Below are 11494 nucleotides of genomic sequence, written 5' to 3' on the forward strand. Positions count from 1 at the left end.
ACGTCGCTCTAAAGCAGCCCAAACATGCTCAATGGGCTTATGGTAGAGAAATGAACATTAAATTATCTGGCAACAGCCCTGGTGGACATTCCTGCAGTCAGCATGCCAATTGCACGCTCCCTCAAAACGTGAGACATCTGTAGCATTGTGTTGTGTGACAAAACTGCACATTTTAAAGTGGCCTTTTATTGTCCTCAGCACAAGGTGCACCTGTGTAATGATCATGCTGTTTAATCAGCTTCTTGATATGCCACACCTGTCAGGTGGATGGATTACCTTGTCAAAGGATAAATGCTCACTAACAGGGATGTAAACTAATTTAAGCACAACATTTGAGAGAAATAAGCTTTTTGTGCACATGGAACATTTCTAAGATCTTTTATTTCAGCTTATGAAACATGGGACCAATACTTTACATGTTGCGTTAATATTTTTGTTCAGTGTAGTTAAAGGATTGCATTTTAGAAAACAAGCTTATTCACCTTTTACCCTGCTTTGTGTGCGCGTGCGTGTGTGTGTGCATGTGTGTGTGCGTGTGCGTGTGTTTGTGCGTGTGTGCATGGGTGCGTGCGTGTGTGTGTGTGTGTGTGTGTAGGTGACAGAGCAGAGGGAGAAGAGCAGAAGTTGGAGCCTGGTCTGAGTAAGCTGACCCTGACCAAAACACACCCATTGCATCCCGGGAACGACGACCCCAAAGGTGACCCTAAGACGACCTCCAACCCCGCCCCCACAACCCATAGCCCCGCCCCCATCATCCTCCTGACCAAAAGCGCCTAACGGACAGACGGCTTCAGCTCTCACATCGTACCATTGACTCATGACCTTTAACCCTGAACTCTGACTATCAGCCTTTCTATGAACTTCAGTCTGGACTTCAGTGACATTATGTGTTTTTGTTCACTCCAGAGGCAAATCTGAAATCACCCCCTATTCCATAAATAGGAAATAAGGTGGAAATCAGTGGAGGCTGGTGGGAGTAGCTATAGGAGGATGGTCTCATTGTAATGGCTGGAATGGAATTAATGGAACGGAGTCCAACATGTGGTTTCCATGGCGATGTGTTTGATGCCGTTCTATTTCATTCCAGCCATTACGATGAGCCCGTCCTCCTATAGCTCCTCCCACCAGACTCCACTGGTGGAACTAGGGTTCCATTTTGGATCTTGTCCAGAACTGATCGGGAAGAATCTGGAAGGGGAAGTCAACATGATGGATAACTAGGGATTGTGGGGGAGCATAGCCAGGCGAGTCTATCATCAACTCCTTAAAACACTGGCATAGCCAGCCCAGTCGATCATCAACTCCTTAAAAGATTTGAAGGAAGGGTGTGAAAGAGACTCTTCACACTTGTCACAAAGGGTGCACGTGCACACTTCCTCTCATGGACTTAAAAGCAATGGATTGTGTAAGCTGGAGGAAGTTTCCACTATTGTTAATTGTTGGAATGACCCTGGAGAGAGATGTAGATGTGACTGTTGACTTCTGGTCTCAGTGGGGATTCCCCAGAGGGGACAACAGGAGGACAGAGACTGTGACATCACACCACTGAACCCTGGACTTCTGAGCACCCCTGATACCTCAGTGTGTGTGTTTGGGGCAGAGGTTGCTGTGGTCTCAGCGTGTGTGTTTGGGGCAGAGGTTGCTGTGGTCTCAGCGTGTGTGTTTGGGGCAGAGGTTGCTGTGGTCTCAGCGTGTGTGTTTGGGGCAGAGGTTGCTGTGGTCTCAGCGTGTGTGTTTGGGGCAGAGGTTGCTGTGGTCTCAGCGTGTGTGTTTGGGGCAGAGGTTGCTGTGGTCTCAGCGTGTGTGTTTGGGGGCAGAGGTTGCTGTGGTCTCAGCGTGTGTGTTTGGGGCAGAGGTTGCTGTGGTCTCAGCGTGTGTGTTTGGGTGTCAGAGGTTGCTGTGGTCTCAGCGTGTGTGTTTGGGGCAGAGGTTGCTGTGGTCTCAGCGTGTGTGTTTGGGTGTCAGAGGTTGCTGTGGTCTCAGCGTGTGTGTTTGGGGCAGAGGTTGCTGTGGTCTCAGCGTGTGTGTTTGGGTGTCAGAGGTTGCTGTGGTCTCAGCGTGTGTGTTTGGGGCAGAGGTTGCTGTGGTCTCAGCGTGTGTGTGAAGGGCAGAGGTTACTGTGGTCTCAGCGTGTGTGTTTGGGGCAGAGGTTGCTGTGGTCTCAGCGTGTGTGTGAAGGGCAGAGGTTACTGTGGTCTCAGCGTGTGTGTTTGGGGCAGAGGTTGCTGTGGTCTCAGCGTGTGTGTTTGGGGCAGAGGTTACTGTGGTCTCAGCGTGTGTGTTTGGGGCAGAGGTTGCTGTGGTCTCAGCGTGTGTGTTTGGGGCAGAGGTTGCTGTGGTCTCAGCGTGTGTGTTTGGGTGTCAGAGGTTGCTGTGGTCTCAGCGTGTGTGTTTGGGTGTCAGAGGTTACTGTGGTCTCAGCGTGTGTGTGAAGGGCAGAGGTTACTGTGGTCACAGCGTGTGTGTTTGGGTGTCAGAGGTTACTGTGGTCACAGCGTGTGTGTTTGGGTGTCAGAGGTTGCTGTGGTCACAGCGTGTGTGTTTGGGTGTCAGAGGTTGCTGTGGTCTCAGCGTGTGTGTTTGGGTGTCAGAGGTTGCTGTGGTCTCAGCGTGTGTGTTTGGGTGTCAGAGGTTGCTGTGGTCTCAGCGTGTGTGTTTGGGTGTCAGAGGTTGCTGTGGTCTCAGCGTGTGTGTTTGGGGCAGAGGTTGCTGTGGTCTCAGCGTGTGTGTTTGGGGCAGAGGTTGCTGTGGTCTCAGCGTGTGTGTTTGGGTGTCAGAGGTTGCTGTGGTCTCAGCGTGTGTGTTTGGGTGTCAGAGGTTACTGTGGTCTCAGCGTGTGTGTGAAGGGCAGAGGTTACTGTGGTCACAGCGTGTGTGTTTGGGTGTCAGAGGTTGCTGTGGTCACAGCGTGTGTGTTTGGGTGTCAGAGGTTGCTGTGGTCTCAGCGTGTGTGTTTGGGTGTCAGAGGTTGCTGTGGTCTCAGCGTGTGTGTTTGGGTGTCAGAGGTTGCTGTGGTCTCAGCGTGTGTGTTTGGGTGTCAGAGGTTGCTGTGGTCTCAGCGTGTGTGTTTGGGGCAGAGGTTGCTGTGGTCTCAGCGTGTGTGTTTGGGTGTCAGAGGTTGCTGTGGTCTCAGCGTGTGTGTTTGGGGCAGAGGTTGCTGTGGTCTCAGCGTGTGTGTTTGGGGCAGAGGTTGCTGTGGTCTCAGCGTGTGTGTTTGGGTGTCAGAGGTTGCTGTGGTCTCAGCGTGTGTGTTTGGGGCAGAGGTTGCTGTGGTCTCAGCGTGTGTGTTTGGGTGTCAGAGGTTGCTGTGGTCTCAGCGTGTGTGTTTGGGGCAGAGGTTGCTGTGGTCTCAGCGTGTGTGTTTGGGTGTCAGAGGTTGCTGTGGTCTCAGCGTGTGTGTGAAGGGCAGAGGTTGCTGTGGTCTCAGCGTGTGTGTGAAGGGCAGAGGTTGCTGTGGTCTCAGCGTGTGTGTTTGGGTGTCAGAGGTTGCTGTGGTCTCAGCGTGTGTGTTTGGGGCAGAGGTTGCTGTGGTCTCAGCGTGTGTGTTTGGGTGTCAGAGGTTGCTGTGGTCTCAGCGTGTGTGTGAAGGGCAGAGGTTGCTGTGGTCTCAGCGTGTGTGTGAAGGGCAGAGGTTGCTGTGGTCTCAGCGTGTGTGTTTGGGTGTCAGAGGTTGCTGTGGTCTCAGCGTGTGTGTTTGGGGCAGAGGTTGCTGTGGTCTCAGCGTGTGTGTTTGGGGCAGAGGTTGCTGTGGTCTCAGCGTGTGTGTTTGGGTGTCAGAGGAACAGCATGTTACTGCAGTTTTTCTCCCTCACATAGGCTGACTGGGATGGTTTGCAATTACTATGTGTTGTGCATGTTTGTGTGTGGTTGTGTGGTTGTGTGTGGTTGTGTGTGGTTGTGTGTGTCTGTGTGTGTCTGTGTGGTAGGTAGAGTGACAGTGTGTGGTTGTGTGTGGTTGTGTGTGTCTGTGTGTGTCTGTGTGGTAGGTAGAGTGACAGTGTGTGGTTGTGTGTGGTTGTGTGTGGTTGTGTGTGGTTGTGTGTGTCTGTGTGTGTCTGTGTGGTAGGTAGAGTGACAGTGTGTGGTTGTGTGTGGTTGTGTGTGTCTGTGTGTGTCTGTGTGGTAGGTAGAGTGACAGTGTGTGGTTGTGTGTGGTTGTGTGTGGTTGTGTGTGGTTGTGTGTGTCTGTGTGTGTCTGTGTGGTAGGTAGAGTGACAGTGTGTGGTTGTGTGTGGTTGTGTGTGTCTGTGTGTGTCTGTGTGGTAGGTAGAGTGACAGTGTGTGTTTGTGTGTGTTTGTGTGTGGTTGTGTGTGTCTGTGTGTGTCTGTGTGGTAGGTAGAGTGACAGTGTGTGGTTGTGTGTGGTTGTGTGTGGTTGTGTGTGTCTGTGTGTGTCTGTGTGGTAGGTAGAGTGACAGTGTGTGGTTGTGTGTGGTTGTGTGTGTCTGTGTGTGTCTGTGTGGTAGGTAGAGTGACAGTGTGTGTTTGTGTGTGGTTGTGTGTGGTTGTGTGTGTCTGTGTGTGTCTGTGTGGTAGGTAGAGTGACAGTGTGTGGTTGTGTGTGGTTGTGTGTGGTTGTGTGTGTCTGTGTGTGTCTGTGTGGTAGGTAGAGTGACAGTGTGTGTAGAGACGGTTTCAGTGCAGTTGTAGTGTTGGTGTATTACTCCTGTATAGGGAGAGGACAGCCTGCCTCTTGTTAGTAGAGATCCTATATGTATACTCTGTGTCTCTGATCTACACTACTATGTATCTGTTGTTCTTATAAAACATATCTGAGATGTTTGTTTCTGCGTGACTGACACTGACACACTGTAGCGTCACAACCAGGAACCCCCCCCCCTCATAGACCCTCCCCCAACACACACGTTAAAACCCCAAAGTCACCATTGGGTCACCTCCTCAATGCTAAGGGATGGAAACAAACACTACCTGACACACACACTGGCGAGAGATTTCTACCTGCTGCTCTCTCAACTGTTGCAGTGTTATCTCATGACCCGAGTTAGAGCTCTGAGACGCCTTGCTGACAGAATGAATTCGGCGCACACACACACACACACACACAGTGCTGTGTCTCACACTTACCAGGCTTAACAGCATAACCACTGATGTGTGATTTGACTTGGCATACATAACAGTCTCTCTCTGTGTGTTCAGTTGTTGGTCTATATGAGTTCATATGAGCCTCCACCTCAACAGCTGAATAATTATGTAATTGTAAGAAATGGTTGAGTTTTGAAACGACTGAATGGCTGGTTTTAGTGAGAATGGCGATGGCTGCCAAAGGGCTCCTGTCAGAGAGACTCAGATTCAGGTCTTCTCTGTGATCAGTTTTATTATGGCAGTTCAATCATCGGAGAACAATGTAGTAATATGTATGGTTCTAGGAACAAAGGAAACAAGTGGCTGTTATCAAATCAACACATCCACAATAGACAAAAGCAGGCTTCAATTACCCTAGCTTACACAGTTCCACAATACAAATGTACCATATACTGCTACCCCAAAAGTGCTAAGAGCAGCAATACTTAAAAAAAGTAGGGCCGTGGATCAGAAAACCAGTCAGTATCTGGTGTGACCACCATTTGCCTCATGCAGCGCGATACATCTACATCGTATAGAGTTGATCAGGCTGTTGATTGTGGCCTGTGGAATGTTTTCCCAAGCCTCTTCAATGGCTGTGCGAAGTTGCTGGATATTGTCGGCAACTGGAACACGCTGTCGTACATGTCAATCCAGAGCATCCCACACATGCTCAATGGGTGACATGTCTGGTGAGTATGCAGGCCATGGAAGAACTGGGACATTTTCAGCTTCCTGGAATTGTGTACAGATCCTTGCGACGGGTAGGCCTGTGCTTTTTGCCATTTTCTTTAACCCTTGGCCTACAATGGCCGCGCCCCCGTGGAAATTTCAATGAACATAATAAAAAAATCCCCATCAAAATCTGTCTGTTTAAGATAGTGATATGTGTTGTTGTTTTTTTGCATGGGCTGCTTCTCAATTCACTGCATCCACTGAAATCGCCCTTCTGCATCTGCGGTGAAAGGTGGCAGAGCTAGAGCGGTGTTTGTCAGACCAGGAGACATCCTGAAATTTGGCCTACAAACTATTATGCCCTAGGATGCCCACAAGACTCATCTGAATGTCCCCGGTACCAGTTAAAACAATGAATGGAAGTATAAATGGACATAGTTTAGTGCCTAAAATATGGGGATAAATAATAATAAATAAATACATGTAAAAAGATAATAATAATGTTCCCCGATCTTTCAAATATATCTCTCAGATATAGGACAGACACTTCAGAACAAACTTCCTTTAGATTTATTTGGGTACTGTCTTTTGTTCCATGTAGTGAATCTGTGTCACGCCCTGATCGAGAGAACTCTCGTTGATTGGGTCAGGGTGTGAGTTTTCTGTTGAGATCTATGTTAGTGTATTTCTATGTGGTAGAGCTAGGTTGTATTTCTATGTTTGGCCGGGTGTGATTCCCAATCAGAGGCAGCTGTCGCTCGTTGTCTCTGATTGGGGATCATACTTAAGTAGCCTGTTTGCCTACCTTAGTGGTGGGATCTTGTTCCGTGTTTAGGCTTGTATGTGTATAGCCTGAGGACTTCACGTTACGTTGTTTCTTGTTTTGTTCTATGTTTATTGAGTTTAATAAACATGTACGCTTTTCACGCTGCACCTTGGTCCGACCCGTCTCTCAACGATCGTGACAATCTGTTAGTCAATGCGTTTCTATTGGCTAATAGCAGTAATGTTTCATCCAATAATTTTATATTTGTTTTGATACCTTAAGGGGTCTTCAAATTCCAAATCAAATAGCTAAATGGTCCTTGGTATGACCATCTTAAAACAATTCCATATGTTATCTTATAATCCCCCCCTTCCCAGCTTAGACTCTAGAGGGTTAATAAAAGGTAGGCCTATGGCATACCCTCTCATACCCCCTCAATTCGAGTCTTGGTTTTAACTTAACAGGTACTCATAGTCTTATAAAGAGAAGGCTATTCACTCGTTCTATGAGAAGACTAGAGCGAGGGCGTAACGGTCCCATGGAAAGCCCCGCTGACAGCTGTCTGTAGGTATTTATAAGAAATGTCTACGTGGTCTGTAGCCACTACTAATAACACGAGGTGTTCTTTATATGTATAGGAAGTAGCGGCAAGAGAACCGTCGAAGATACATATGGTGCATAGCAAGTAACAACAAGAGAACCGTCGAAGATACATATGGTGCATAGCAAGTAACAACAAGAGAACCGTCGAAGATACATATGGTGCATAGCAAGTAACAACAAGAGAACCGTCGAAGATACATATGGTGCATAGCAAGTAACAACGAGAGAACCTTCGAAGATACATATGGTGCATAGCAAGTAACAACAAGAGAACCGTCGAAGATACATATGGTTCATAGCAAGTAATTAGAGAACCGTCGAAGATACATATGGTGCATAGCAAGTAACAACAAGAGAATCGTTGAACATGAGGTAACAAGGGAGATTACCGAGTATGTTTGGGAATAGTAGTAAGTGAATGTGGATGTGAAAGTTGTGTGATTGTGAGATATGACATATTAAACTGATTTGAAAATTGGATAACAAGATTGAAATAGGGATAATAAGCTGATTTAAAATTGGATAATAAGATATTGAAATGTAGCTATAAATTACTGAGTGAATGAGAGCTGTCAGGGGACTAGCTCACATGTGAAAGAGGTGAATGAATACCACAACCAGTTCTGTGTGAGTTGAGTTTTTCAATCTGTAACGTTATCTAGGGTTCTGTCCATCACCGCCCGTTGGATCTACAGGTAGAGGATAACATGTCTCAGAAATCTCATTCAAGTAACATGTCTCAGAGGCTAATATGTCTTGATTAGTAACGAGGATAACATGTCTCATTAGAGGATACCATGATTACACCTCTCATTAATAACGAGGATAACAGATTACATGAGGATAACATGACTCATCAGTGGAGTTTGATGGTATAACGGTATTATGTATGTGGAGATATGAAAGGAGAAAGTACTATTCCCGAATATGCTGTTAAATAGAACACTAGAGTGAATATTCAAACCCCTGTATGAATAGAACACTGGTGTAGAGGAGGAATTTGTGATGTAACACAAATGTATAATGGGTTACTAGATATATAATAATATACAACATGCACACCCACACGTAGACGTACATAAGTGGTGTAAAAAGTATTCTGAGGAATGTTCAGAGTGGTCCCTTTATGGATCATTTGAGAAAGATAAGGTTAACCTCTACAGGATCGGTGTGTAAACTTACAAAATGCTCCTCCTGATTGCTACCGTAGACCTACATTAGTAGACCTTCATTCCAAGATGGCGTAGTAGTGCAGTTGTGTTTTTATCGTATGTCTGTAAATAGCCTGTAAATACCCTATTTTTCTGTATTTTTCGTACATATTTCCCTATCAGACTTTTCATCCTTCTACAAAATATACTTTCCTGCAACCCGCCTCACTCAATGTGGAACGGATTCTATTATTGACTTACCTTTATCTAGAATCTAGAATCTCCAGTTGAAACTAGCTAGCCAGCTAACTAGCTACTTGCTATTAGCCACAGCTAGCGGTATTTCACCCAGAACATTGGATTTTTTTTCTGCGGGATTAATTTTAATCACTGGACATTAATCACCGGACATTCGGCCAGTCTGCACAGTGCGTTATCGACCCAGAACATATCAGTTTTTCCGCCGGAATCACTGAATCACTGGACCTTTAACTCCGGATTTATCGCTACCAGCTAGCTACAACAAAACGGACGCTGTGGTCTGGCTAATCATCCTGAGCTAGGCCCATCTCCCGGCTATCTACCTCTCTGTCAACCGGACGGGACCACCTAGTGTTGACACGGAGCCCCGCCGATCCTACACGACTGGTCTGCCGACGAAATCGTCTGATGTGGTTACGACGTTAACCACGAAGATTCCATCCATCTGCTAGCCCCGGCCCGCTAGCACACGCTAGCCGTGGCCTCTTACTCACTAGAGCTTTACCACCGGACCTTATGATAACTCAGCTATACAGCTGATGTCTGCTGGACTGTTCCTTTTTACGGTACTACATCCTGTTTACGTTTAGCCTCAGCCCAAACATGGTTAGTTTATTGTTGTTTCGGTTATTTCTAATTGTACTATATCACTGTAGACCCCCCAGCCTAGCTAAACCTGCCTTAGATAGCTCCTTTGCTACAGCTGGCCATGCTTTCCACCTGGCTACCACTAACCCGGCCACCAACTCTGCACCCTCTGCTGCAACTTGCCCATGCCCCCCCCGCTTCGCCTTCACACAAATTCAGACAGCTGATGTTTTGAAAGCGCTGCAAAATCTGGACCCCTACAAATCAGCTGGGCTAGACAATCTGGACCCTTTCTTTCTAAAACTAGCCGCCGAAATTGTCGCAACCCCTATTACTAGTCTGTTCAACCTCTCTTTCATAACGTCTGAGATCCCCAGAGATTGGAAAGCTGCCGCGGTCATCCCCCTCTTCAAAGGGGGTGACACTCTAGATCCAAACTGCTACAGACCCATATCCATCCTGCCCTGCCTTTCGAAAGTATTTGAAAGCCAAGTTAACAAACAGATCACCGACCATTTCGAATACCACCGTACCTTCTCCGCTATGCAATCCGGTTTCCGAGCTGGTCACGGGTGCACTTCAGCCACGCTCAAGGTCCTAAACGATATTATAACCGCGATTGATAATAGACAGTACTGTGCAGCCGTCTTCATCGACCTGGCCAAGGCTTTCGACTCTGTCAACCACCGCATTCTTATTGGCAGACTAAATAGCCTTGGTTTCTCAAATGACTGCCTCGCCTGGTTCACCAACTACTTCTCAGATAGAGTTCAGTGTGTCAAATCGGAGGGCCTGTTGTCTGGACCTATGGCAGTCTCTATGGGGGTGCCACAGGGTTCAATTCTTGGGCCGACACTTTTCTCCGTGTATATCAATGATGTCGCTCTTGCTGCTGGTGACTCTCAGATCCACCTCTACGCAGACGACACCATTTTGTATACATCTGGCCCTTCATTGGACACTGTGTTAACAAACCTCCAAACGAGCTTCAATGCCATACAACAATCCTTCAGTAGCCTTCAACTGCTCTTAAACACTAGTAAAACTAAATGCATGCTTTTCAATCGAACGCTGCTGGCACCCGCCCACCCGACTAGAATCACCACTCTCGACGGGTCTGACCTAGAGTATGTGGACAACTACAAATACCTAGGTGTCTGGTTAGACTGTAAACTCAACTTCCAGACTCACATAAAGAATCTCCAATCCAAAGTTAAATCTAGAATCGGCTTCCTATTTCGCAACAAAGCCTCCTTCACTCATGCTGCCAAACATGCCCTCGTAAAACTGACTATCCTACCGATCCTTGACTTCGGCGATGTCATTTACAAAATAGCCTCCAACACTCTACTCAGCAAATTGGATGTAGTCTATCACAGTGCCATCCATTTTGTCTCCAAAGCCCCATACACTACCCACCACTGTGACCTGTACGCTCTTGTTGGCTGGTCCTCACTACATGTTCGGTCGTCAAACCCACTGGCTCCTGGCCATCTATAAATCACTGCTAGGCAAATCCCCGCCTTATCTTAGCTCATTGGTCACCATAGCAGCACCCACCCGTAGTCTGCGCTCCAGCAGGTATATCTCACTGGTCATTCCCAAAGCCAACACCTCCTTTGGCCGCCATTCCTTCCAGTTCTCTGCTGCCAATGACTGGAACGAATTGCAAAAATCTCTGAAGCTGGAGACTCTTATCTCCCTCAATAACTTTAAGCATCAGTTGTCAGAGCACCTTACCGATCACTGCACCTGTACACAGCCCATCTGAAATTAGCCCACCCAACTACCTCATCCCTATATTGTTATTTATTTTGCTCTTTTGCACCCCAGTATCTCTATTTGCACATAATCTCTTGCACATCTAGCATTCCAGTGTTAATACTATTGTAATTATTCTGCACTATAGCCTATTTATTGCCTTACCTCCATAACTTGCTACATTTGCACACACTGTATATATATTTTCTGTTGTATTTTTGACTTTATGTTTTTTACCCCATATGTAACTCTGTGTTGTTTTTATTGCACTGCTTTGCTTTATCTTGGCCAGGTCGCAGTTGTAAATGAGAACCTGTTCTCAACTGGCTTACCTGGTTAAATAAAGGTGAAATATATATATATATTTTTTAAACATAGCACAGCCATTGGTTAGGCAGCACACAAAAACGTTTTTTTGATCAGCAAGAGCAGAGCAGGGCTCACGGTTGGAATATCCAGCAGCCATCTCAGAAATATAACTTTGCTCTGTGCTTCTCCGAGCGTGCAATTCATAGCCTATAGTATGGAGAAATGTAAAAGAAAAATGTATGCACTCGCTAACTGTAAGTCGCTCTGGATAAGAGCGTCTGCTAAATGACTAAAATGT

General features: G+C 46.7%; 1 protein-coding gene across 1 annotated transcript; it reads left to right on the plus strand.

Annotated features, from left to right (window-relative positions):
- Positions 1-855: 855 nt before the first annotated feature.
- Positions 856-3899, plus strand: LOC123491488. The gene is made up of 5 exons (XM_045222299.1): positions 856-877; positions 1493-2113; positions 2480-2817; positions 2930-3366; positions 3441-3899. Exons 1-5 carry the CDS (start codon positions 856-858, stop codon positions 3814-3816), a joined length of 1794 nt encoding a protein of 597 aa, XP_045078234.1. The 3' UTR covers positions 3817-3899.
- The last annotated feature ends 7595 nt before the right edge of the window (positions 3900-11494 follow it).

This window comes from Coregonus clupeaformis, chromosome 8 (genome assembly GCF_020615455.1).
Source record: "Coregonus clupeaformis isolate EN_2021a chromosome 8, ASM2061545v1, whole genome shotgun sequence".
NCBI classification, from domain to species: domain Eukaryota; kingdom Metazoa; phylum Chordata; class Actinopteri; order Salmoniformes; family Salmonidae; genus Coregonus; species Coregonus clupeaformis.